At 37.6% G+C, this 23,474-nt stretch overlaps 1 protein-coding gene across 5 annotated transcripts in view; it reads right to left on the reverse strand.

Moving 5' to 3' along the window:
* Nucleotides 1-23,474, reverse strand: part of CADPS2 (calcium dependent secretion activator 2) — a 281,939-nt gene that overhangs the window by 72,260 nt on the left and 186,205 nt on the right. For 3 of the 5 annotated variants that reach the window (XR_011723932.1, XM_071733753.1, XM_071733755.1), the window contains exons 14-17: nucleotides 15,425-15,526; nucleotides 12,612-12,675; nucleotides 9,471-9,594; nucleotides 7,202-7,222 (exon numbers count right to left, since the gene is read on the reverse strand). Coding sequence is in view for 4 of the 5 variants with exons in the window: in XM_071733753.1 (XP_071589854.1) it covers nucleotides 7,202-7,222; nucleotides 9,471-9,594; nucleotides 12,612-12,675; nucleotides 15,425-15,526 (311 nt within the window). In the remaining variant the exon portion in view is untranslated. The remainder of the gene's footprint in view (nucleotides 1-7,201; nucleotides 7,223-9,470; nucleotides 9,595-12,611; nucleotides 12,676-15,424; nucleotides 15,527-23,474) is intronic. The other 2 variants (XM_071733756.1, XM_071733754.1) reach the window with 1 other exon arrangement.

Here is a 23,474-nt window from a genome sequence, read left to right on the forward strand (position 1 = left end):
CCTAATCTATAAACAACCATTTTATAAAGTAGGTCACATTGCAATGTTTTCAATTTTTAAAAATGCTTGTAGTATTCAATGGAATTACCTTCATGGGACAATCACAGATCGTTTTTTTAAAAAAGGAAATCTTTTGGCTCATGTGAAGCTGGAAGAAGAATGAAACAACACATTTGGAGATTTAGAAGCAAAATTAAAAATGTTGAGATGAAAAGAAATATTGATTTTTAACTACTGGTCAATGGCAATTTATGTTTTTTTGTATTTCAGTTTTGGCACCACAGACACCAGCAGTTGACATTCCCTTCCTTTCTCTCACCTTTAATGTCTCTTCAAAGGGGGAAAGAATTAAAGTTCTCAGTACTTTCTGTTCCTGTGAAATAAAACTCAGAGGTACCAAACGTGTCAAACCGCAGAACTCCATGAATGAAGGGACGTGAATTACTGACATCCTAGGCTGACAGAAAGGTGGCATTTGAAAGTGTAGACTTAGTAACAAACATTTTTAAGAAATCATAATTTTAAGTGTCTAAATTCTAGGGATTTATTGAAAGATGACAACAGGAAATCTAGGGCTGGCAGTTAAGGATGACAAAAGTGATGTTGACAATTATTAACTTTAACAACAGTTTTGAAGAAATTAGTAAATTGAGCACACGAGAAGAAACCAATAAAATGTAACAAAGCTTTGCAAAAGTAGGTTTCACTAGATTTGTGCAGCAGCTTTTCTTGGTAGGATATTATCTTAGAAAAGAAATTAAGTATAGCTCATCTATTCTGACTTTACTAAAGCATTTGATACCTTGCCTCATGGGAAAACTACAAGTTAAAGTGGAGAAAATAAGGATTAAGAAAAAACCTATGTGTTGCATACAGAACTTGCCTCAAGAGAAGACAGTCGGTAGCACTGACAGAGCAAAGGAAGGTTTCTTGAAGAAAACCTTGAAGATCCTCTTAGAGCTAAGTTTTAATATTTTCACCAGTTACTTCAGAATGAATATTAGGAGTGAACTGATGACAATGTAGTAAAACACTGGCAATAGGCAGCCGGGTCAAACTGCACAAATAAGAGTTGGATACTTCCAAAGAATGAGAAATTGAAACAAAATTTAATACTTCAAGGAAGAGGGCCATATGTTCTTAAACATTTGCTATAAACTGGGAACCGGACTGCTGGACATTATAGAAACTATGATGACTGGGTTGAATTAACTTTTAACAGTCCATCTATGTGCCACAAGCATGACACAGATATGCAAATACAAGCATTCCTTGAATATATTAGATCAAGCATTTCTGCTCTAAGAGTTCTACTAGAACTTACAGTCATCTCATAAGGATGACTACACAGTTCTGGTCATCAATGTTCAAGAAGGTGGAATTCAAACTTTAATACAGAAAATCTCCTAGGATGATAAAAATGAAGAACAGAAGGCTGATATTGAGACAAGGTGATGAAAACCTAGGATGTAGAAGTATAAAACAGTTATGTAAAAAAGCATCTAAGGGCAAGGAGATGGTGAAGATGCTAATGATGATGAAATGCTAATGAAGCATGGAAGTATCTGAGATAAAGACGAGGTTAATGATCCAAAATATAGGGACTTATTTGACCACAAGGTGATTCCTACACCTACAGAGCAAGCAGTACTTGATATGGCCTTCACATGAGCAAAGCAGGGGAGAAAATAGGGGAAAAGTACTGACAAAAACTGACTCAGCCCAGCTGTTAAGAGAGGATGCTGGTACCTTTATTAAGGAGGTATCAGGACATGGACCTAACAAACAAGGGGTTCTTTTCTTGTCCTCTGGTCCAAAACTGAAGTCAGAGATATTTGTCTACATCCTGCACTTTCAATTTAGTCATAGAAGAAAGAGACCAAGAAGGTGTTATACTGCTGTGGAATTCATCCATTTTTGTTTGCTCAGTGAAATGAACATGCATGGAGAGGTTCAATCAAATCCTCTCCAGGTACAATGACTCTCTCCACTTGCTTGTTCAATTTCAATAATGTTTGTAGTGTTCTTCTTTTTAAATCAGATGGATTCTTCTGAGCCTTGAGGACATTTACATACTACCCTTCCTTTATAAACTCGTATGTAATGAGTATGCTAACGATTGATGTCCTTTAAAAGACAACAAACTGTTGAGTTGCTTCTGACCTTCTAGTGTATGGAGTTAACAGTTATGCAGTCTTTGGCAGTCTGTCTGATAGAAAGAAATATTGGAATGGCAACAGCAATTTGTCTTTGAGCAACTGCATACTGCACAATGCAGTTTAATCAAATTTATTCTCATTACTTTTAGTAAAACTGATTGGCAGAAAAAGCCCAGTATATTCAGTTACTACAGTTTTAAAAATAACAGCTTTAAAGACAAACAAAGTAAAAGAGAACTATCTCATAATTAAAAACTTTAGAGTTTGTCTATTGCCTCAGAAATTAATATCTACAGACAATGACAGATGCTGCCTGCCCTCTCTGCTTCACAGACATTTACGACTTAAATGGCTAAGCCAGTCCCTTTTTTTGTCCACAGAAAGGTAATGACCTTGTGCTGAAAAACGTATTTATATGTAAGTTTCTATCATTTTTTTAGGCAATGACAGCAGCACCTGCAGAGCCCATTACTCCTCAGCCATTCTAATTTAAAAAAAAAAAAAAAAAATAATGGGAAAACCCATTCATTTCTGAGACAGAATAAATATTTTACTCCATATGTGTGGGACTAGAAGATCTTTAAGGTCCCTTCCAACCCAAACTATTGGATGATTCTATCTTTTTTTGAAGTGAGAGGCATACAAATTTCTAAATTTCTATAATTGGTAGCTATACAAAATTGATCTGAAGAATGCTGTTTGTCCTCAGCATCTAGAAGGTCCAGTTATGTTCAGCATTATCTATAGGAAAAGTTAACTCAAACTGTGACTAAAGCAGGAAAATAAACCATATACAAAATGATACACAAAGTACTCTCACATAGCGAAGTTTCAAAGCAGCATGTGCTGAAATGAAAATTATTTATACTCAAAACAAGATTTTCATGTACTCAAGCTTCAATCATCTCCTTGAAAAACTACAAACCATTCCTGCAAATTAAAAGGTCATTCTATGACAGTTCTTAGACATAGTTGTAAGATGCATCCCAGAGTCCAATAGATGCATCCCAGAGTCCTGAGGGAACTGGCAGATATAGTTGCCAAGCCACTCTCCATGATATTTGAAAAGTCATGGCAGTCAGGTGAAGTCCCCAGAAGAAAGGAAACATCATACCCATTTTTAAAAAGGGTAAAAAGGAGGACTCTGGAAACTACCAGCCTGTCAGCCTTATCTCTCTGCATGGGAAGATCATGGAACAGATCCTCCTAGAAGACATGCTAAGGCACATGGGGGACAGGGAGGTAAATCCAGCCTTACTAACTTAGTGGCTTTCTGCAATGGAGTGACTACATCAGCTGACAAGAGAAATGCAGTGAATGTCATCTATCTGGACTTCTGAAAGGCCTCTGACATGGTCCCCCACAATATCCTACTCACCAAGCTGGAGAGATATGGATTTGATGGGTCGACTGTTCAGTGGATAAGGAATTGTCTGGACAGTCACATCCAGAGGGCAGTGGTCAATGGCTCAAAATCCAGATGGAGGCCAGTGACAAGTGGTGTCCCTCAGGGTTCCATACTGGGACCTGTACTGTTTCACATTTTTTATCAATGATATAGACAGTGGGATTGACTGCATCATCAGCAAGTTTGCAGTTGACACCAAGCTGAGTGGTGCTGTTGACAAGCCAGAGGGAGAGGATGTCACCCAGAAGGGCCTGGAAAAACTGGAGAGGTGTGCACAGGTGAACCTCATGAGGTTCAACAAGACCAAGTACAGGGTTCCACACCTGAATTGGAACAATTTGTACTATCACTAAAAGCTTGGAAATGAGGTTTTAGAAAGCAGTCCTGTAAAAAAAATAACTTGGGGGTGCTAGTGGATGAAAAGCCGGACATGATCCAACAGCATACCCTTGCAGCCCAGAAGGCCAAAAGCATCCCAGGCTGCATCTAAAGAAGCATGGCAGCAGATTGAGAGAGGTGATTCTGCCACTTTGCTCTGCTCTGGTAAGACCTCACCTGAAGTTCTGCATTCAGCTCTGGAGCCCTCAATACAGGAAGGACATAAACCTGATGGAGCAGGTCCAGAGGAGGGCTACAAAAATGATCAGGGGGCTGGAACACTTGTCCCGTGAAGACCGCCTGAGGGAGATAGGGTTGTTCAGCCTGGAGAAAAGAAGGCTCTGGGGAGACCTTCCAGTACCTGAAGAGGATCTACAGGAAGGCTGGAGTAGGACTGTTTGCAAGGGCTTGTAGTGAGAGGACAAAGGGCAATGGTTTTAAATTACAGAAGACTAGATTTAGATTGGATACTAGGAAAAAGTTCTATACCATGAGGGTTGTGGAAAAATGGAACATGTTGCCCAGGGAGGTTGTTGAGGCCTCAACCCTGGAGATATTCAAGGTGAGGCTTGATGAGGCTCTGAGCAACCTGATCTAGTTGAGAGTGTCCCTGCTTACTGCAGGGGGGATGGATTAGATGACCTTTAGAGGTCCCTTCCTATGATTCTATGATAGTTCAAAATTACAATAGTAAGTTTGCTGCTATTCTCCCCATAAAGGCAATTATACTGATTGGATAGCTTAACTACTTCATGAGAATTACAGCTGTACATTTCTTAAGGAATGAATGCTAAACCCTGTATAATTGTCATTGCAAATGAAATTTTTATTGAAAAAAGCTGTTCTATATTTATTATAGTAAAATGACATGGGAATGCTGTATCAAATGTCATCCTGACAGCAAACAAGTTGTTACAAGTGCTGCTTATACCACTGTGTCTGCCACTAAGAAAGTAACCACTGTCTTCTGGTAAAGCATTCAGAGTCTTGTTCAATTGAGATTGTGAAAATGCAAGCACCTGGGGAACAGACCTGGGCACCTGGCAACCACACTGCTGAAAAAGGATTCTCGCAACAAAAGGAATTTGCATGTTGACCTCTGTATTACCTAACAAGGACACTCTTGCAATTCAAGATTCTGTATACAGTATCTAGTGCACACGTTATTGGGTAAATAATAGTTATGAAATATTTTCTTCTTATTTGCCATGGCAATGCAATATATTGCCAATAGAGACACCAACAGAGCAGGATTTGGTCCTGTTAGCCAGGCTAAATATAATTCTTAGCGAAGCCCTTTCACCTGCTTCATCTTTTGCAGCAGAGAAATGGGTTAAATAAGAAAAAAAGTTCTGAGAGAATACGGTCTATTCACTCCTTTCAATAAAAGTAATTTTTCTGAGTTGCCTGATTAATTTTCAGATGTATTTTTATACAAGTGGAATTTAAAAAAGCAATTAATTTATAAACACCGGCTATACACCTCTACCTTCACCTAACTCACACAGTGAATTTCCTTTCAACTCAGTGTGACAGGCTTCCCTCTCATCCATTCTCTAATAAAGTTACTTGCCAGGTCACTTAAGGGACACCTGTGCTATCCTATCCTAAGAGCATGGCAATAATTTCTTTCAAAGTATGCATAAATCTAATGTAAAATGACTGAAATCAGTCTTTTTGTCTTTTTTTTTTTTTTTTTTTTTTTACAGCTTGTAACTGTAGGTGATCTCTCTTTAGTGGTCTATTTTTCTGACAAAATGAGACTGAGAAATAAGAATAGCAAGCATGTGTGGCATAGTGAAGATTTGTACTTGAGGTACATATTTTATATAAAAGTGTACAGATGAAGCATTCGAGAGCAAAGGTCAGGGGACATAAACTAAAATTAGTTCTCTCAGTCCACAAATTAATTTCAACATTTTGCTAAATTTCTAATTTGAAGAGACATTTTCTTCAATACCTACAGGTGTAAAAATATTAAATGGAGTATTTGTACTGTATAGCTCTAGGTATCTTACCTAGTAGGGAAACTTTCATGAATGCCTTTGTATTTGATGGTGAGGGATAGGTCCTTTCATCACAGAAAAACTACTGAAGGAGACTCCAAGCTCTGTGGATCACCTGCTTAATGAAACTCTCCCTGTTGCTCAGAGAGGGTTGGAAAATCATCCCATCAACTGAGCTCATATCAACCTTCATTCTAGAAGGCTGTGGCATGAATGCCCACATCATGACTGAGTAGTCTGCTTTCTTTTTTAACAATTCCAAGTAGGAATTCCACTTCCACTTCCAGGGCACTGAAAGCTTTCAAATGAAAATAAGTGGGAGTTTTGGGGACCAATGGAATTTTTTGAATCTTCAGCTTTGAATTCCAAATTTTAAAAAGTGGTTTTTATAGTTTGCTAGCATTTTTCATTTGTTTACTGCTTAAAGAAGCTGTTCCTCAAAAAAATAAAACATCCTTGTCCTTTCAAGTCCCTCATTGGCAAGGAGTTCCATTTTGAACTACTTAGATTCAACCTTTGAAGTCATCACCCAAATCTGTCTTTCTAGATGGGAAATTATTTCATCCCGAAAAAGCTGATAAGTCAATGCCTCTTCCCCATGACTGATGTTTCTGAAAACCACACAGAGCATCATGATTAAGCTTCCATTGGGTCTCTATGTGTATCTTTAAATAAGCCCTCAAAAAAACTCTGAGGAGTTGTTTTTGGTTTTTTTTTTTTCTTTCAGAGAACATAAAACATATCAGCTTCACAAAATTAGGAGCAGATGGAACAATCATCCTCACAACCTTCAGCTGTAAATAAAAAAATAAACATATCACAAAACACAGCTACATTAAAGAAGCACGAAACCAACTTCACAAAATTTTATCAAAGCCTTCATCCAAAAATTCACCAGTAACGTTAAAAAAATGGATACCATTTTTGCTGGTGTCTATGAAATTACATTTCTCTAAATGCACAAACAGATTTTGAATTTAACAAACTTTTCTTTATCACTTAGTTACAGCTGTTTAACAGAAACCACAATTCCATTCATTATATTCCAAAATACAACATTATCTAAATTGCTAATAAATATGCACATCACAGTTAAGCAATGAAGAATGCATGGACTCTATGATATTAAGATTATTTTAAATGTTCACACAGTCAATATAATGATAGTGCTGAAATCAACAAAAACAATAAAACATACACAACACACTAAATCTGTAATACATGCATACATGCACACAAATAATAATCACCTGAGTCCTTTTCAGCTGTTGCTGGATGAAAAAAGAAAAGAAGAAAAATATCATTGAAGAAATACAACTACTTTAGCTTCATTGGAGTAGAATAAATACCAAATAATGAGGTAGAATCTTTAAAAAATCTTAAGTATAGCAGTGAGAGTCCTGCCAGTCAGTTTACCCAAGTGATGGGTTTTGTCAGCTTGGGAACAAATGGTGCATGTATTTAAGACAGTATATTTTTATTTACAAGTTCTAGATGGTCTGTTTTAGGCTCAATGGCTGAGCCATTTTGTGCTTGGGAATTAAAAAACATAAATAATAGTAAAATAAGATAATATTCTTATTTTTATTAGGGCCTCCTTTTTAGGTAGTTACCATTGGTATATAGCTGATATTATCACAAACCAGATGGATTTTGACTGACTGATAAAATGTTGTTCGCTGAAGAAGTATTCAAATAGGAAAAAAAAATCCCAATAATGTGTGACAGCTACATTTGAGGGCATCAGTAGTGTTATAAAGATAATGACTATCTGGTTTTATATGCAGTTTGAAGAGTAAGCAATTAATTTAAATACTAACATGAATTCCTTTCAAGAGAAGAACATAATTTCAGTGTGCAGATACTACAACACTCCCAAAAACCCTGTGCAAGCAGAATGTGCTTTGAGTTTACAATTACATCACTGTAAAACCACTCTTAGAAAGCAACCAAAAACAGTAAAACCAAAACGAAATTTGGAAGTTAAAATATGCCATGGCCTGGGCAGCAGTGGAACTACCATAATTCTCTAGGATATGGTTAAAAATCTTGGGCAAAGTTGTATACACTTCATCGCTGTAAAAATTTTTTCCATTCCATTTTAGAATAAGTGAGTTTAAATATCTTTTGCACGCTTTTGTCATGTTTTAAAAATGTTTCTATTTTTATAGCCATTATTTCAACAGGTTTGTTTAAAAAGTGAAATACCACATACTAAAAAAATCCCTATTATGAATAAAAATCCCTTTTATGAATACAGAAAGATAAAACCTAAGGAAAACAGGGTTTTTTTTCTTTTTCATTTTCTGGAATAGATTTAATATTCACCTTTCTTTCTTTAACACAACATGATATCATAATTAATTATGATAAACTGGTTACTAAGATGGTTTCATGTTGTTACTCCCATGATATAATATTGGTTGCTATAGTGATGAGCTGGGCTTTTTGTTAATCACTTGTGAGATTGGTTTACTCATGTTTTTCAGAGAATTTGAACAGAAATGCAAAAATGATAAAAGTTGGCTTTATAATATTGCTAAACAGATGAGGCTTCTTCATTTTGCTGCTCTGATAACTCTCTTTTCTCATGCATTGCTAGAAATACATGCTATGAAAACACACACTGTGCAAAAAACCTGTATTTTTTAAAAGCAGAATTCATCCTTCATATATCTTCATGCTAACTGACCCTACTTAAAAAAAACCCAAAACACAAAAACAACAGTTGTAAAGATGCACACACACTATTTTCTTCTCTTGAATGCATCTGTAAAGCTAGGACTCAAGCTTTCTGCACTTTTTTGAGAATAGCATATGTCTTGACAAGGCAATTGATGATTCTAACTTCCTTTTTGTTCTACATACGGTCTGCAGATAATAAAATGATATTGCATACGCCAGCCATATTTTTGAGCAAAGTGTTAATTTCACAGTATACATTCTACAACATATGTAAACTCCAAAAAACCTTTCAATTATCATTGGATCTAGTGTTTTGTCCCATTAGTTTATTGAGGAAGTAAAAATGTAGTTGAGGTTTTAATGATCAGTTTCTTTTAATAAAGCAGAAAACGTGACAGGAAAACAAATTAGACATATATCTGCTTATCTTATAAGTACATCAGAAAACAATGAATACCCAGACTTTCCAAGTTTCAAGGTATTGTTACTGCTCACACAGAAAGAATTTCCTGTCAGTAGTTTTATCCCAAGGAACAGTAAGGAAATACAAAATAAGCCATAAACAACCTTTTAGATTAATGGAGAACTCAAAAGTAAGAACAAAGGGCAACTTAAATTAAGAAGTCCTAGTCTTCCATTCAGCGGGGTCCCAGGAGGCATATTAAAGCAATGAACAGGAGAAAGCTCCATGGTGCACCAGCTGAGATTTTAATGAGACATTTCCCCTTGCTATGGAAATTTGTTCACGAAAGGGAAAAGGCTGCTCATAGAATATTCAGTTAATAGGCACTGTTGGCTTTTACAGCCACTTTGGCAGTTGATTGCTGTACTAACCTTCTATTTTGGCATATTCTGTAAGTCGAGTGTAATTGATCAAGGCAGCCTTCTCCAGACATTTTCTAACCACTTTCTTCACCTCTTCTGCTGGTATGGGAGTGGCAATATCTTTCATTAAAACCTGTGCCAGAGACAATTATACCACTTGGTTACACTCGTGACCCAAATCCCAAGGGAAAAGAATAAAAGTATCCTAAAGTTACTACACAACTGGTAATGACTGAATGCAGATATCAGTAAGGAACTACTTTAGCTCATGGAACTAGATATTTGACTTTGAAGATTTCTATTCAACCCTGATTTGCTGCCTATATGGTATTTATATGCAGTATCCCTACTGTCTGGCATCTTGCAGCATGCCAACCAGTCTTTGTTTGGGTGATGCCAACACCAGTGTAACACAAGAATTCCATGGACAGGCTGGATCATGCTGCCGACTAAAGGTGTGGAAATTTGCTTGGTTCTTACTTGTGGAAAAGATTCTACGATTGCTTAACTATTGACTCTTTAACAGTGCACAGCAGAAAGCATGAGCATCACCATCAGAGCTAGCTCATACTAACTTACTTTTCTTTTTTAGTAAAGTTATTCTAATTCACAGAATTGTCAAGCTTGGAAAAGACCGCTGTGATCACCAAATCCAATGTCAACCCAGAAAACATCATCATGCCCACTACAGCATGTCCTGAATCACCACATCTACATGTTTTTTGAATACCTCTGGGGATGATGACTCCACCATCTCCCTTACAGCCCATTCCAGTGCCTGGCAATTCTTTCAGTAAAGAAATTCTTTCTAATATTTGGTCTAAACCTCCCCTGGCACAATTTTAGGCCATTTCCTATAGTCCTATCATTATTTATAACACCTCATTATTATATCACCTCACTACAGCCTCCTTTCAGCTATTGGTAGAGAGCAATAACGTCTCCCTTCAGCCTCCTCTTCTCCAAACTAAACAATCCCAGTTCCCTTAGCCTCTCATCAGAGGACTTGCCCTCTAGAACCTTCACCAGCTTGGTTGCTCTTCCCTACCCATGCTCCAGCAGCTCAACATCCTTCATGTAGTGATGGCCCAGAACTGAACACAGTATTTGAGGTGGGGCCTCACCAGTGCCGAGTGCGGGAGTGTGATCATCTCCCTTCACTTGCTGGCCACGCTGTTCCTCATGCAGGCCAGGATGCTGTTGGCCTTCTTGGCCACCTGGGCACACTGCTGGCTCCTATTCAGGTGGGTATCAGCCAGCACTCCCAAGTCCTTTTCCACTGGGAAGCTTTCCAGCCACTCTTCTCCAAGACTAGCACTGCATGGGGTCATTGTGACCCAAGTGCAGGATCCTGCACTCAGCCTTGTTGAACCAAATACAATTGGTCTCAACACAGCATGTTCTTGCTGTGAAAACCAGTTATCTATAGTAGGCAGGGGAAACACTGAAATTCTGGCAGAATATTTCATCGTGGACAGATAGATAGAATAATAAAACTTGTAGGCTTTTAAAGCTCATTCATTTTTAAAATATGGAACTTCAACAGAATGGGTTACCTGTTGCAAATGAGGTAAACTGAGAATATATACCTCTTTATATGAATGCAACAACATATACTCTGGATTGTTAACACTGAAACTGATAATCAAATCATCCTAGGAGCTGTTCTCTAGACCCCCAATCATCTTGGTTGCCTTTCTCTGCACCCTCTCCAGGACCTCCATGTCCTCCTTATACTGCGGTGCCCAAAACTGCACACAGTACTCAAGGTGCAGCCTCACTAAGGCAGAGTATAGGGGCAGCATCACCTCCCTGGTCCTGCTGGTCACACTGTTCCTGATACAGGCCAGGATGCTGTGTGCACTCTTGGCCACCTGGGCACACTGCTGGCTCATGTTCAGCTGGCTGTCAATCAGCACCCCCAGGTTCCTCTCTGCTGGGCAGCTCTTCAGCCACTCCTCCCCAGGTGTGTAGAGCTGCTGGGGGTTGTTGGGGCTGAAGTGCAGGACCCAACATTTGGCCTTGTTGAAACTCATGCAATTGGCCTTGGCCCATTGCTCAAGGATGTCTAGATCCAACAACTAGTTTCAACAAGTAAAAGTACAGTATTCAAAAACTTTTATTCTGGATTTTATTTTATTTCAAGCTTTTCAAAGACAGGTAAAATGTTTGCAACCCATGGTGAATCCACAGGTATAGGCATGTACACTTATTCCCAGTCAAGACTGACACCACGGTGTTGCTTGAGCACCAGACAGAGAGCACCACTGCCATTTGTAACAGCAGGAAGGATAAGAGGAAATGGCTGTTTCATATAATGCAAAGGAATCTAACACAGTGCTACAGTCACTGAGATTATAAATAAAAGAAAACATATATCCAGACTCCCTATGTGTTTCTGAACGTGGTAGAGGTTTTCTGAGAGAGAATCTCCACCCACAGAGTGTTCTGAACTGCAGATCAACCAGCGCTCCCTGGGACCAAACCTCTCAGACTTTGGCAAAGTTAACACAGGCTGAGACCTAAGCTTTTTTCAATTTATACCTTCATCAGGCTCCCGCTGATACAATTCTTCTAGAATCGTTGCTGGGATTTAATGTTCTCTTTCCCCAGAGAGAACTGAGATTCTTTTACCATTACAGGGTCTTCTCCCTTCCTGTTGGTACAAGATGGATTTGCCGAGCAGGAGTTTACGTTTATGGCTGCCCATATCACTTTCATTGCTTAGAGCTTTTTTCTTATTAAATTGACCCAAATTATGCTTTTATGGAAGATTATTTGGATTACATACAAGCTTTTTAATGTTACATATCACTATAGACATCATCAGTGCAGAAGCCATAGAAAGAAGGAAAGGAGGGCTGCAGAGTAGACTTGTACTACTTTAGAAGTAATGCTGGGTAATCTTTGAATTATAAAGAAACAGAGTCATTAGAGTGGCTTGAAGTGAAAATCTAATAAATAAGTCCTACACAAAACAGCTGTTTGCCTCTGTGGAAAATGTTAAGCAAAAAACCTCCCAGTGTACAATTAAAACCAGTACTGAAATACCTGAGAAGACACAAGTCTGCTTTCAGTAGCCTGAAGGCAAAAGAAAAATACAGGCTTAGTACTCAAACAGAACTTAAAATAATGTGTTCTTATACTTACCCTTTCAAGCAATGAAAGTGTGGCTTTTAAAGCTCCTTCAGGACGCCCAAAAGGGAAACAGTATCTTTAACAAGTGAAAAACAAAACAAAACCAATCAAGATACAAATAGAAGATAAAATTATCAACTTATCACAAGTTAAAATGCAAGTATACACAACTTGCATTAAATTATGTTAGCAGAAGACTCCCTTAAATGAAGTACTAATGAAAGCAGAAGGTCCCTCATGTAGTCTTCCTTCGAGCATATACATAGCACAGCAGAATCAGCTCACCAACAGCTCAGGTCTGAATACAGTAAAATTACAGAAGATAAAAAGCATCACTTCTACATTCTCAACTATGAATGATATTTAATGGTCTCTGATGAGCCCAATTTTCATCTTCCCAGGAAGAGGTACTATTTCTCACATAGCCATGACAGTTATTGGATTTTAATATTGGATTAAGATAAGGATAAAATGTCAGATATTTAAGTTTCCAGAGACACATGGGAATAAAAATGCCTTAAAATATTCTATAATTTTTTCTATTATAATAGAAATAGCTTGGAAAAGCATGTTATGTTATCTAAAATTTTATCAGCTACAACTTAAACCACATCCACAGCTGTCTTGGCATTTCCAAACTGATGTAAATTAAAAAAAGGGATCTCCTTCATAGCTTTGTTTTTCATTTTGTCCACTGAATGATCCAATATACCAGCTCAATGAAATTTTGATGCTCAGGCAACTGTAACCTCTCTTAATCCTGTCTATAAGATCTTGCTGGAATATCCCCAATTGAAAAAAGGATTTTTTACTTTGGTGAGATTATTTTTTTCTTATTATTACTCACTGAGGATGGTAGCCTCATATTCTCATGTTCTCCAATTGTAAAATCTTTTCTAATGATAAAAGGATCCAGACCAGTGAATTTTAGATGTACACTTTGGTCAGTACAAATAAAGCTATATAAAGGAGGTCAAAAAAGGATTTCCTGCAGTGAGAATCCCAGTATTTGATTTGCTTAATTTTCTTTCTTTCTTACTGTAGTGCTAGCAATTTTTGTGAACAGGCTAACAAATTAGAAAAGCAGGTGATAATTTGTCTTAAAATAGAACACATCTTGAAGTGTTTCGTCTCCTCCTCCATGAAAGGGGTAAAATGTAGAGAAAGTACATTTTCACAATCCTTGATTTCTCTTTCCCACTCTTTATTCCTATCAATGTCTAATGGAAGCTTTTGAATAAATGTCACTCATTTCTTGATTACACTGAATATTTCAAGTAAAACCAGTTTCCAGTCAGTTTTGGAATAAATCCCAAACAGAATTCTACAGTAGAATAAAGGTTCCTCAGTTTATTGCAGTGACAATATGTTCTGAGTACAACACGGGCAGAAAGCTTATGTGTGCAACTGGTTCAAAGAGAAGAAAAGAGATGTTTTCTTGAAATAAGCAGTTTAAATAAAAGGAAATGTTCAAAGCAGAGGCCTAAAGGGACACTCATCAGTCCCACCTCTCTGCTGCTGAGAAGATAGGGAAGCAGCATCTTGCTGTCAAGGAGAAATTTAATATCTTGAATAAACCCCCCATGGCAGCTGATTTCACACTATCTGGCCGCAAGGATGCTTCCACAGGGGGGATTTTTAAGGGTAGGGAGACATAGATGATGACAGTGGTTAATTAAATTATTAGACATATGGACAACTGGGTCGGTGACATCCATGAAGACCAAGCATTAAGTTATGTGCTGGGTATAAAGGTAGTGGACCTCAGGAGATATTGGGTAAGTTACGTAGGGAAGAACAGAGAAGGAGCAATACTCATGGTCTACATAAGCACTAGTAACATGTAGAAGTGTAGAATGAACACAGCAGAGATAAAAAGCATATAGCCAGGCAAGAGATTAAAATTTAGGACCCTCATGTCTGCTTGTTCTGAGTTGTCACTTCCACATTTAATGCCTGAGAGGCAGGCAGAGATCTGGAGTCTCAGTGGGTAGCTAAGATGACAGAGAGGAAAAGTTTAAATACCTTAGGAACTGGGAAATATTTTAGATGAGAACCACCAGCAAGGGACAGGCAGTCTGCATCTTAATTTTAATGGAGCCAGGCTGACAGCAACTAAAATTTAAAAGGCCATATAGGAGTATCAAAACTGGAAGTTGTAGGTTAGCTGACAGTCATGGGGGAGCACCTTTTCCAGATGGGTGTCACCTAATGACCTAGAGTGATGTACAAAATGTTCTGTGCATCTCTGAAAAGGCAGGAAGAGAAAGACACTCTTCAGTACAGTGGTCCTCAGTGACAGCTGACCAAAGCATGCAATGCTAAGCAATGGAGCAAGGACAAAGCTAGAAAAGTTCTGATATATCACAGAAAAAACCCAAAATGCTGGGTTGAAAAGCCTGTTCACTAGCCCCCTAAATTAAGATGATGAGAATGATTAGGAAATGTTAAGTGAGGTTAGAAGAGCTGTAAAAATTGGTGAAAGATAGAGATTTCATCTATACACATGCACACTTGATAAATGTCTGATTAGGATGAGACTCAGGGACAGTTTGTAATTGCTTCCTTGGCTAACTGATTTAGCTAATTAGAAGAAAAGATGCTTCTCATGATTTGGTCTCAGATGTGAAAAGGACATAGTTTGAGAGGCTCAGAGAAGGAGGGGTGCTCTGTACTAATGATCATAAAACAATAACATTTAACAATACAGCAAAAGAGAACTTGCCAAAAAAAAAAAAAAAAAAGTACATTAAATCCCATAGCATTAAATTGCATACTAAGAGAAAATTATTCCAGAAAGAATACTATATATACTATATACTCACCTGAAATGGCTTATTTGGTTCTCTAAAAGGGAGGAAAGTCTGTCCTTAATTTCTTCAAACTTTTCTTTCTCTTCAACAGATACTGTTCCGATTCCATCTGGCCTGTAATATTAAATATTCAATAATTCTAATATATAATGTAGGGTTAGGGTTAGCCTTATATGTAATAATTAGCTCTTCACAATGATTCCTCTTTGAACAGTGACCTTTACTTTTAAGCTTTCAGTTACCATGTGTGCTCACTCTCCCCTCTCCCATTGCCTCGAAGGATAAACAAGAACTTGTGACGAGTTAAAGAACAGATCACAACTAGACAAACAACTTAACTTTTGATATGAACTTTTTAATTCAAATCCTAGTTTTCTACCTGGTTCAAATATGAACACAAAGTAGCAAGTATTTCTCCCAAATCATTCCCATATATATATAATACCTTTTTTCAAGAAAATTATTACTGTCGGCACAATAGTGGGGCCTACTTGGATCTTACTTAATTTCAGCTCTTTGAATCTTCCATGTATTTTCTCAGAGGAACAATAAGGTTGAAAGTGATTTTAGATTAATTGTGGGAAGAAAACTGCAGTGAGAAAAGCCAGAGCAGGCAACATCTAGGAATTCTCCTTTCTAGAGTGAGCATAGTTTTTTGATCCCCCACCCCATATTGATAAATAGAAGCATGTGATCAAGACTTCCAAACAAACAGAGCATAATGGATGCAATAAATGAAGTAACTAAAAAAATACAAACAAAACCACTGGCATTTCTTAAAATATCAAATTTAAGTCTCAATAATTATAACTTTTATTACGTATATTAAGCACACAGAATCTTAGCCTAAAGGTATTAATTATGTCTATTAAAATAATGATGAAATTAAGGAAATTTAAATACAAATTTACTAAATGGTATTTTCACCGTGCACTTACAACCTCCTGACACACAATATACTTTCAAAAGAAGTATCTGAAAACTTCCTGTTAGTCTCTTAACTTTCTGCTCCAAGGTAACAAAACAGCTCCTGCTTCCCACTCCAGTTTACTATCCTTATGTTAAGTGCAAATCCAACCTCTACCTCCTCCAGAGCCTCCTAAACTGCATTTCAATGTTTCTAGAACTAAAAACATCGTAGTAAAATTACACGAAGAAAGACAATACCACTTTGCTAAATTGTTCATTTAATTTTCTCCACTATACTTAAACTAGGAGGGCTAAGTTGCTACCTGGTCATGACATAAACAATTCTTTTATCTCACTGATATTTGTGATCTGCCAACTTAAGATGGAAAGAATGCCTAACCTCCTTAAATTATTGTGAAGACAACAATAAAAATCAGATATGGTGAAGATATGAGTAACCAGGACATCAAGATACTATTGTACAAATTTGATGTGAAAGAGCAAACAACTTATCTTCTCTCCTTTGATGGATGCCAGGATACTTTACCTCAGCCTTCTGACAGATGGAACGGGTTCAGATTTAAGTAAATTGCACTGTCTGATTTCATTGTCAGGAGAGATTGTGCTCTAGAGTGATAAAGCAAATAGTTCTGTCATAATAAACCTCTCTGAGGCATGTCATATATATGACAGAAAAGACCTAGGGGTCCAGATAGCAGTAGATAACAGTAAGTGAAAAAGGTGAGCCAGCAGGATGTCACAGCTGTCAACCTACACTAAGGTTAGGATCACTGTGCACAGGGGACCTGTCACTTCTCTGAGTTTGTTGTCATACAGAACCTCACTGACAACACCTAAAATTTTCAGAACTGTAAAATATATTTTCAGTGCATCTTTGGATAGAAGCAAATGTCCCAGAAGACAAAAAAAAAGAGTACATGAAAAGGTCTTAAAAAAAATTATTATCTGAAAAACTTCTCTTGAAAACATGCTTTTAGAAACAAGCACAAAATCTGAAGCCTTACTTTCTTTCATCCTGTTAGCCTTCTTGCAACAAGCAGAATCCAAAAATGCATTTTTGCAACACAGTTGTGAGACACAGATTGTGCAGGTGATCATTCTTTGCTGTTCTTGGGAATGTTTACCTACTAACAAGAAAAAGAATCTAACTCTGAGATGAGCTGAGCTGAGATAGAAAAAAATGGATAAATAGCTTTGAAATTGCCACTCATTTTCTAGATCTTTTTCTTTAATTGTTTTAAAGAGAGAGTAAAATATAATAGCTGTGTTTTGAGCTAGCTATTTTTATTTACAAATTGCTGTGCCTGACAAGAAAATCAGACTCAGGCAGTTGTTTGGTTTGCAAAGGTTTAATTAATCCATAAACTATGCAAGAACTACTTTGCAACTAAACCCAACAACAAATGTGCCTTTCCTTCTATACCAAATGGAATGGATTGGGTTTTTCACTCGATTTTTTCAATTCAAAATTAGTATTCAGCTTTCTTATTGCAGCCTGAGACACATCTTTCAAGAACTCAGCCAAGAAAAATGATGAACTGTCTTCTTAAGAAGAGTTTTCATTTTAACGTTATCTTCTCAATAAGGTAAAGGGAGACTGAATTTCCTTTCCTCCAAATTCTTTTTCTCCTTATTCTTCATAACTGCTCTTGGGATTAGAGAACTAGGTGAAACAGTGAAAAACCTGAGTAGCCTTCTCTCTCTCTCACTTATATTTGTTTTCCATTTTTTGAGTCCTCTGTCAATTGGATTTGGACTGGCCTGTCTAGTTTGCTTAGATCACAGTCTAATTGGCATGGATGTAATGTTGACACTGGTCACATCTCAAATTTTCTAATTCACTACGACTTAAATATCAAAAGACAGCTGTTTGACCATAAGACACCAAAAAAAGAAGTTGACCAGAACGCTTAAAGAAACTTTTACTGTGACAATCTGGCAAGATTGCTGCCCTGATGGTAGTTAGTCACCTTTGAGAAGGTGACTGATTAGTTGGTGAATTTATGTTTTCCTTTGGGAAAGGACTGTTCTGCCTCACTTGGTAGAACACTTTAAGGCTTTTTTAGAGTACCCTCTAGAAATATCTTGATGTCTAGAGGTCTTAAAACCTGCAATAATTTGGAGAAGTCACTGGATGCATTGTAGAATTAAAATTTTTATGAACAGCTATGGCCCAGGAGATAAAAATGGTACTCCAGTTCCAATGGGATTTAGACATGATGGACACTGGGTTGACTATGGATAGTTTCAAGTCCTCAACTTTGGAAACAGCTTCTCCTAGTGGCCTCTCAGAGAGTGAATTGTTACCTTAAGCAAGATTGTTTTATTGAGGCAGCTTTCTGAAATACTACCTGAACAGGACTAACTTCTTTTGTTCATCTGAAACATCATTGATACTGGTACTTTTTGCATATTTGAGTATTTAAAAATGTTTAAAATGTTTTCAATAAGCTTTTCTCATGAAAAACATAGACCACCACTTTGGCCTGTCCTGAAAAAAAGAGTATGAAAAGAGGAATGCATGGACTGATGTTCTAATGCGCACACACACCTGGATGAGAATAGTAATGCTGACCAAAATCTGCCATAGAGAGGTGAAAAATTAGGATGAGAAAGAAAACACAAGAAAAATACTTCAGCTAAGTTCTTACTTCAAGACATCTATAAAATAAATTACAGCTCAAGGGCATAGGAAAACGAAACTGAAACTTAAATGTCAACTTTGCTCCGAGAAACAAATTGTTTTAGAAGACTTCAGTGCTTTCTAAGAGCACTTGTTTTTAAATTCAGCAGGATGCAAAATAGAATGATAGAACAGTGACAACTTTTAAATTCGCAAGATAAAGTTTGACTTCTTGTTTCTCAGTAAAAAGAAGATTAAATGGTTTAGAATTTTGACATAGAGATTTTTTCATCTATTTATAGGACTTTAATATCCAAGCAGTATAATACCCAGAACTTCCCTTAAAACACAATTTTATTAATTAAGGCTTTTGCACAGTTCATGGTTTATGTGAGACAAGTCTAAGGAAAAACAATGATTCACATTATCAGCTTAGAAGCAGGCAGAGCAGACGTCTTTTATTATCAGAAAATGAAGACAGCAAATTATCACATGGCATTTAAACATAGCTTTAACCAGAAGGCACTTGAAGACCGGGCATTTTGTTGTTTATATTAACTATTCTTCAAACATTTGGACAAAAAAATGGCACAATAGAGCCTTCTGCTGTATGCATTTCTCAGCCTGATCCTACATCTGCTTACAGGTCATACTGTCTTTTCATAAGTGAACGAAAAAGAACAATTTGGAAGGCCACTAAAAAAGAGTAGGATGATAAATCAGACTATTTTTAATGATTTTTTAATGCTGTTATATTTTAGGTAAGATTCACGAATGCCCTTCTACTGAAAAGCTAAGAATGTACTACAATAATTTTATCACAAATATAAGGGTATGTATAGGCATTAATCAGCCAAAAATAATGACAAAACAATGTATAATGTTCAGGGAAGGTGAGATTATGTAATAGCATTAGCTGTTCCTTCACTGCCCTGTCATGGTAAATATCACCTTAAGTATGCAGAACTTTGCTCTAATATTCCTTAATGATACAGAAAGCCTCACTTTGAGTTAATTTAGTCAGAAGAGAAGAAAATATCTGTTCAGAAGTTCCGTAAAAAACATTAGAAGTGACAGAGCAATGTAATGTTATTTTCCATATTTTTACAAAGTTCCTTATCCCAGATTTGAAAAGGATACCTGAACATTTGTTTACCGCTTGACACAAAGTATAAAATTGCAATAAATGGTGATAAAATTGCAACAAAACATAAAAAAATGAAAATAAATATATGAATGCATAGGCCCCTCTCCAAAATTTCCGTAGTTTCATTCCTCTTATGTGTTCACTTACTCCACTTTAAGGTACTTTCCTCCAAGGATCTCAGGAGTAATATGCCTATCAGATAATCTACAGTGCCACGTGATGGCAAGGATCTAAAAAGAGCTCTTGGTGACAGTAAGTTATCAGTAGACTTTGGCAGGGACCTGAGCTGATACTCTTGTTATTTTACAATATTTGTAAGTGAAATGGTAAACAGCTAAGAACTGAGGTGGTAGTAAATGCAGCTGTAATGACAATACTGTGGCATAGTGTGAAATGCAAAAAGGAGCTTATGAAATCAAGCAGCAATAAAACAGCAAACAATGATTGATCAAGGCAGATGAATGTAAGGAAAAATCAGTTGCTACTCAAGACAGAGATCTTGGTGTTATGATGGATAATTCCATGAAACCAGCCCTGTTCAGTAGCAGTCAAAGGAGAAAATCAACATTAGGAATTACCATAAAGGATAAGAAAATCAAAAAAAACATCCATCCAGTATAATCAGGGCATGGTTCAATCGCATTTCTTGAATATTAAATAGCAAAGAGAAAACAGAGAAGGATTTTTTTTCTTTCCTCTCCTCAATCTCTTCCAATAAGCGAGAGAATTGAACAAGGAGTCAAGTTCGAAGCCAGAGTTCTTCAAGCAAGAGGAGGCTGAGTTGCAGAACTTACCAAAGGTGTTGAGGTGGAAAGAGTTAAACAGGTTCAGGGGTAAAACAAACAAATACCTGAAACTGAGACTCATTCCAGGTTGCTGAACAGGCATATTCTGAACTGCAAAGAGTTGGAGATTGAAAGAGTAAATAATAATTGCATATGCTTCCCCTTTTCTTATTCCAGGCAGGTCAGTGTTGAAGACACAGTCAGTGAATCAACTTCACAGATGATACAAAGCTGGGAGGGGTGGCTGACATCCAGAGGGCTGTGCTGCCATCCAGCATGACCAGGACAGGCTGGAGAACTGGGCAGAGAAAAACCTAATGAGGTTCCATACGAGCAAGTGTAGGGTCCTGCATCTGGGGAAGAAGAACCCCAAGCACCAATAAAGGTTAGGGATGGGCCTGCTGGAAAGCATTGCTGAGAAGGATCTGGGAGTCCTGGTAGATAGTAGATTATCCATGAGCCAGCAGGTTGCCCTTGCTGTCAGGAAGGTCAAAGGAAACCTGGGCTGCATAAAGAGGAATGTGGCCAGCAGGTTGAGGGAGGTCATTCTCCCTCTCTACTCTGCCCTGCTGAGGCCACAGCTGGAATACTGCATCCAGTTCTGGGCTTCCCATTTCAGGAGAGACAGGAAACTACTGGGGAGAGTTCAATGGAGGATGACAAAGGTGACTGGGGTACTGAAACAACTCTTATGAAGAAAGGCTGAGAGAGCTGAGACTCTTTAGCCTGGAGAAGAGAAGGCTGAGGGGAGACCTTATCAATGTCTACAAATACCTAAAGGGTGGGTGCAAGGAAGACAGAGCCAGGCTTTTCCCATTAGTTCCCAGTGACAGAATGAGGGGCAGCAGGCACAAGCTGGAACACAGGAAGTTCCATTTAAACATAAGAAAAAACTTCTTTACTGTGAGGGTGACAAGGCATTGGCACAGGCTGCCCAGTGAGGGTGTGGAGTTCCCTTCTCTGGAGATGCTCAAAACCCACCTGGATGCAATCCTGAGTATGTGCTCTAGGTGATCCTGCTTTAGTGGGAGAGTTGGACTAGGTGATCTCTACAGGTCCCTTCCAACTCTGAAAATTCTGTGATTCTGTAGAATGACTGTTTTTCAGTACAAACACAGAGACCTTGAAGATTTCAAAACAAAGGCAGAAAGAAATTCTTTACCTTCAGCTATTAGCTGCTTTTTGTAGCATTACTTTCACCTTTACTTGTCATATATGAACTTCCAATAAAGCAGCTTTCTTTCTGAATAGAGAAAAGTATAATCACGTAATATGCTTGAATTTTGAATTTTTCAATTCAGTCTGTAACTCAGCAGGTGGAAAGAAGTCACTTTGCACTTCATGTGATGCCCACCAGCATCCATTTCAGACAAGAGAGACCGAATAGAAGTCACAGCATGAAAAGTAGACAAAAGTTGAACATGATTGGGAAAAAAACAATAGCTCCTACCTGAACTGTTTAGACTGAAATGTCAGCATTCAGGAATATCCTATAGTTCCTTGTTCTGCCCATTTCACTTTCACCACTGAATCACAAGTCTATTCATAACTACAATATAAAAAGTTCACTTGTGAACTAATTACTTTGATGGTGAGCATATAGTGGAACATTTCATAAGAAAAACATTCTGAAGAGGAGCCATGGAGATGCTGTTGAAAAGTTAGGTACCACCAAAAGCACAGCCAAAATGATTCAGAAACAAGGATGTGTTTGTTTTTGAACTGAACAAGGTTTTTCTTTTACTAAAATATTTTGATTTTTGGCTATCAAGAAAGAGAATGTCTTAAGAATGTCATCCACAAAAGCAGAAATACCTTTTTTACATAAGCAGTTTGTTAGCCCAGTCCAAATGCTCTTCCCAGCAGGAAAGGTAAGGCACAAATAAGGCTTGAATTTCTACCTAGGACTCAGGATATTGTGTTCAATACTGCACAAATACTTCTATATACAAACCAATACCATTAGCATAGGAGGCTAAGTACTGGGTATGCTTTATATCTGTATCTTTGTCTTAGGAAGGAAACAGTTGGGTACTGTTGTTCTCTGGTTCTGAGACCAGGTGGCAAGGACTGCTCCATCTAGCCCACAATAGAGCTCTGTTCAGGTCTCCTCTGTGTTCTGCAATGTTCCTGAAGCTCTAGGACAACGATTTACTTTTATGTGTTTATTCCAGGTGTTTTGAAAAGGCTACTGTGTTATGGCCTGCAAGAACATTAAAGCCTACAGCATGAAATAAAGCTCATACTTCAAGTTTCAAGGTGCAACAAAAGAGCTGAGGAAATACCCAAGGGTTCAAAATCTGCCAGAAAAGGTCTGAAGAAATTTGAAGGGTGGAAAAAGCTAAAGGTGTTTCAGCCTTTTTGACAGGGTACTGTGATGCAAGCAGTACTCAGTTCATGCCATCCCACAACCATGTCTGGGATCTTAGAGAGGGCCTATGACTAATGGACTGTTGGAGTCCATTGTATGAGACTTCATTGTATGCTTCCTCACCATTTTTGTTTAGCAAATCAGATGTAATCATCGGTATGCTCAGCATTTTTCTTGGTATGGTCCTGGCATATTTTGTACAGTTG

Source organism: Heliangelus exortis, chromosome 1 (assembly GCF_036169615.1).
Source record: "Heliangelus exortis chromosome 1, bHelExo1.hap1, whole genome shotgun sequence".
NCBI classification, from domain to species: domain Eukaryota; kingdom Metazoa; phylum Chordata; class Aves; order Apodiformes; family Trochilidae; genus Heliangelus; species Heliangelus exortis.